General features: G+C 40.4%; 1 protein-coding gene across 1 annotated transcript; it reads left to right on the top strand.

The window, feature by feature from the left end:
- The first annotated feature begins 2,021 nt into the window (after positions 1 to 2,021).
- On the top strand, positions 2,022 to 2,711 carry LOC134221852 (uncharacterized). The gene is made up of 2 exons (XM_062701025.1): positions 2,022 to 2,480; positions 2,562 to 2,711. The coding sequence occupies exons 1-2, from the start codon at positions 2,022 to 2,024 to the stop codon at positions 2,709 to 2,711; spliced, it is 609 nt and encodes a 202-aa protein (XP_062557009.1).
- Positions 2,712 to 5,238: the final 2,527 nt, after the last annotated feature.

Genomic DNA, 5,238 nt, shown 5'->3' with positions numbered 1-5,238 from the left:
TCTCAACGGCCATTTCACCCCCTTTGTTATCTTCTCCTAGGGATAGAAAATGTGTGTACCAAATTTGGTTGAAATCGGTACAGGGGTTCAGAAGTTACACTAAATTGCCCGTTTTCTGAACAATACCCTCCCTTCAGACCCCTACCCCCTTATCCAAATTTCCCTCCCGTACGATCGGCTCCTCATAGTGAATATGTGTACAAAATTTGATTGAAATCGGTCCTGGGGTTGGGAGTTACACTGAGTTGCTCGTTTTCCAAAGACAACACCTCCCCTATACCCTCCCTTTTTCCAATGACCATCCCATCCCCTTTGTTATCTTTTTCCTTATGATGTAGAATGTGTGTACCAAATTTGGTTGAAATCGGTACAGGGGTTCATGATTTACTTTGAATTGCCCGTTTTCTAAACAAAACCCCTCCCTCCAGACCCTCCCTTTCCCAAATCCCTCCCATATGATTACCTCCTCGTAGTGAATATGTGTACAAAATTTGGTTGAAATCGGTCCTGGGAGTTGAAAGTTACACAGAATTGTTCGTTTTCTGAACAAAACCCTCCCACCACCCTCCCCTTTTCTACATGACCATCCCACCCCTTTGTTAACTTCCTCTGAGGATAGAGAATGTCTGTACCAAATTTGGTTGAAATCGGTCCTGGGAGTTGAAAGTTACACAGAATTGTTCGTTTTCTGAACAAAACCCCTCCCACCACCCTCCCCTTTTCTACATGACCATCCCACCCCTTTGTTAACTTCCTCTGAGGATAGAGAATGTCTGTACCAAATTTGGTTGAAATCGGTCCTGGGAGTTGAAAGTTACACAGAATTGTTCGTTTTCTGAACAAAACCCTCCCACCACCCCTCCCTTTTCTACATGACCATCCCACCCCTTTGTTAACTTCCTCTGAGGATAGAGAATGTCTGTACCAAATTTGGTTGAAATCGGCCAAGTGGTTCAGAAGTAGTTAGCGAACATACATACATAGATTGGTTTTTATATATATAGATGACTCTGCGATAGTCGCGCTGGACAATTACTTCGCTCCACAATTGAATAAAAGGTTTGAGCGACATCAGTTCAGAGTCATGAAGCAAGACCAGAACGAGAATTTTGAAGAATTTGTTTTCCGTTTGAAAGACCAAGCAAATCGATGTCTGTTCCCAGATGATGATGATATGATCGTGGATCAAATAATTGAGGGTTGTTCTTCAACAGAGCTAAGAAAGAAACTTCTCATGGAGGAAAAAAGCCTCACAGACGTCCTACAAATAGGGAAAACTATGGAAGAAGTTCAAAAACAGTTTCGGCATTATGGAAGATCATCTATTCATACAGAAGATCATGCAATTCCAATAATTAATCAGTTGTCAAATGTACGTCAAACAGAGAGAAATTTTCCCAGACAGAGTTCACGTAAATGCTATAATTGTAATCGCCCTGGTCACATAGCGAAGGATTTGCAAAAATGTCCTGCTAGGAATGTCACTTGTTTCAATTGTAGTATGAAAGGTCATTATGGGGCCCTCCTTAGCCGTGCGGTAAGACGCGTGGCTACAAAGCAAGACCATGCTGAGGGTGGCTGGGTTCGATTCCCGGTGCCGGTCAAGGCAATTTTCGGCTTGGAAATTGTCTCGACTTCCGTGGGCATAAAAGTATCATCGTGCTAGCCTCATGATATACGAATGCAAAAATGGTAACCTGGCTTAGAAACCTCGCAGTTAATAACTGTGGAAGTGCTTAATGAACACTAAGCTGCGAGGCGGCTCTGTCCCAGTGTGGGGATGTAATGCCAATAAGAAGAAGAAGATGAAAGGTCATTTCAAGGCTTGTTGAAGGAAAAGGAAACATGAAGATAACAAACGCCAAACAGGTTTCAAGAAAAAAGTGTATGCAATTCTCGAGAACCGACAAGATGATGTAGATAACCCAAGAGATAAACCGTCCGATAAAGCAGTTTTCTACGTTGATGAGGGTGGAGATTCAGAAAAACTATGTTTTTACATTGGAGGAGTTTTGACTACGATGGTTGTAGACTCGGGATCCCCAGCAAACATCATCAGAGAGGAGACGTATGCAAAATTGAAGAAACTGGGAGCAAAAATCATTAATGAACGCGATGCAGATCAAATGGAGACTCAATACGAATCGTTTGCTTCGAAAGACAAAATATTGTTTACGAAGGCGTTCGAGGTTGAAATCAGTGTACCGGGTGATGATAGCGGATGTTGGACACATATGCTGGTAGCACCCCATGGACAAACTGATCTTCTCAGTAAATCGACAGCTTTTGCACTCCGTGTATTAAAAATTGGATACAACGTTAACAATGTCGTCCAGAAAAACTATTTGGAGGATGGACACGTTAAGGAATTCCCAAAGGTACCGGACATGTTGGTGAGAATACAGATTGATGAAACAGTTAGATCAGTGATTCAACCGGTTCGTAGACTTCCAATTGCGATGGAAGCAGATGTAGAGAAGGTGAGTTATCAGCTAGGTTGTTAGGTAGAGGAGCTAGAAGTAGAGTAAGTTTTCAACATAATGTTCTATTTTCAATTAAAGGTTATTCAGGATCTGCTAGAGAAGAAGATAATTGAAATTGCAGATGGCCCACTTTCATGGGTATCACCATTAGTACCCATACGAAAAAGCGACGTTCAGATCAGGCTGTGTGTCGAGGGGTGCGCCACTCCCACGATGAGCCCTAGATGAAGCTTCTTTTTCATAAAGATTTTCGCGATTGGAATGATTTTTTTTGCGATGAAACTTTTTACGTGCGATTAACGCGATCACTCGCGATGAAAGCGCGATAGCGATGCGATGAACGCGGTGACAGTATACAACTGCTCGAAAAATTTTACAACAAGAACCGTCAAAAATGATATGACATTTCTCGTTGTCAGATATTCGATCAGTTTTATTAATAACAGTTTCGCTTGTCAGTGAACATTTCTCTCGTGTTTTCTGAGTTCCGGGTCTTTAGGTGTGTTCTGTGCTGCGTTCCGTTAGCCAATTGGCTGATATTTACGGTAAATCCGATAAACACTTTCGGGAGTCATCTGTGGCATCTATGCAACGTGTGCCGGCGGCATCTAAGCAAGGTGTGTCGGGCCTATTTGTTAATGCCTGATCTGAAGCTGGTCTATCCTCTCAACCAGTAATAACATCATCCAGTCCCGCATCGCCATATTCATCTACTGCAAAGTTAGACTCTTCTAAAATCTTATCCAGGGCATAAGCAGCAGCACCCAGCACCTTCCGCACTAGGCTCAGTCGCATCTTCTTTACCCATTTGCAGTATTTGCGAAAGCGCATCCAACACTCACTCTAATAGCAGACGATAAAGAATTTCGGATTCGGATACTTCGACATATGTCGAAAGTTCATCCCCGAAATGATCATTGCAAGCTCGCCAAGACCCACGAGAAATTACGGGACGATGTAAAATGCGAAAATGGAGGTAAATGTTCAATAGGACAATCTGTTGCGATTCGACCGATCAACTATGTCAAGCTTTTTTACTTAATAAGTGCTTGGTAGATGTAAGCTACCTCGTATCTTGAAAATTCATTTGACTTAAGAACTTCCATGGAATTTGTGAAATAGTTGTTCGTCAATAACGACGCAGTCTACAGGGGCTTGCTGTGCATCTCATCTTCTCATGACTGTCAGATCACCATCAAGTGTTACAGCTTTTAATGGGGAAGGAAGAGTCCATAATATCTACGCTGGTAAGTTTTTTTTATATATATTTAAAAGAGTTTACTGTTTATCCCTAATTTTCTTTCAGATTCGGTCAACATATACAAACTTCCTTAGGGATTCTTAACGACATATTTTGGAGTCTCAGATCGGAATTGAGAAAACCCTTCGGGGATTCGAGTGAAATCCATTGTGTATTTCAAGGTGAATTATGGATTCCAAGCAAAATCCTTTTTTTCTTTTGTTTGAAATGGTAAAATGAATATTCCGTAAAATGCGTATGACATCAAATATAAGTTATTTTTTTGCTCTATTTATAAATTGGTAAAAGCTGACATTTTTCCTTTCTCGTACACTAATTTCTCTTTGAAAAGATTGTTAGTGGTTGTTGTATCGCCCTCTTCACCCTAGCGGTAAGATGCGCGGCTATAAAGCAAGACCGTGCTGAGGGTGGCTGGGTTCGATTCCCGATGCCGATCTAGGCAATTTTCGGTTTGGAAATTGTCTCGACTTTCCTGGGCATAAAAGTATCATCGTGTTAGCCTCATGTTATACGAATGCAAAAATGGTAACTTGGCTTAGAAACCTCGCAGTTAATAACTGTGGAAGTGCTGAATGAACACTAAGCTGCGAGGCGGCAATGTCCCAGTGGGGGATGGAATGCCAATAATAATAATAAGAAGGTTGTTGTATCGCCTTCCTGTTAGTCCTTTACAGCAATTCCTCAGTGCCGCAGTCTTAGGAAACAATGGCCATTAGATCCGTATGGGCGCTAATTGAACATTTTCGTTTCAGCGTGATTATCTGGGATATACTAGGGCTAGGAAGTATCAACGAAAGAACATCGTACTGGTCCAAACGGAAGCGCCGATGAGGTGGCGTGGCGATGGTGTGTAATGCGATGAGCAGGAAACAATATTCGATAAAATCCAAAAAATGATTTAAATTTGAAAAAGTATATCTTATAAATTGGCTAAATATTATTTAGGCCGTTACAAATATTTAATTGACTTTTTGTCCTACTGGTCTCCGAAAGGTCAAGGGGGGGATAATAAAAAATAAATATTAAAATGAAAAAAATCAAAAAACTCCTAGGATTTGTTAAAGAATGTTTTGGAAATCCTCAAAATTATCCGAATTTTATTTTATTGCCCCCTCAAAATATTGTTTTTTGGCAAAAAAATCTGAGGGGGAGGGAGACAAAATAGATTTTAAATATTTGTATCGGCCTTATTTATTTATTTATTTATTTATTTATTTATTTATACCTCATCTGAAAGTAATAATCTAATTTAATTAAAATAAGAAAGTACTAATTTGAAGAAAAATAAGAAAGAAAACTCAACTATAATCATTCATCCATATGCAACGTACGTGCATCCTGTACTGAAATAAACATTATCATTCCTAGACCGGCCAGGGATATTGAACTCAGCCATCTTATCCGTAGTCTTACTTTGTAGCCGCGCATTCTACTGCTAGGCTAAGGAAGCTCTTCTCTATAAGGTTATATAAAACAACCCTGAAGCAAAATTTA

Source organism: Armigeres subalbatus, chromosome 3 (assembly GCF_024139115.2).
Source record: "Armigeres subalbatus isolate Guangzhou_Male chromosome 3, GZ_Asu_2, whole genome shotgun sequence".
In the NCBI taxonomy this organism is placed as follows: Eukaryota; Metazoa; Arthropoda; class Insecta; order Diptera; family Culicidae; genus Armigeres; species Armigeres subalbatus.
Note: the sequence above shows the minus strand (reverse complement) of the source record. Positions and strands in the feature narration are given on the sequence as shown.

Coding starts and splice junctions, on each gene's coding strand:
- LOC134221852 (XM_062701025.1), top strand. CDS start 2,022: ATGGTTGTAGACTCGGGATCCCCAGCAAACATCATCAGAGAGGAGACG. Junction 2,481..2,561: donor TGGAAGCAGATGTAGAGAAG/GTGAGTTATCAG, acceptor TTTCAATTAAAG/GTTATTCAGGATCTGCTAGA.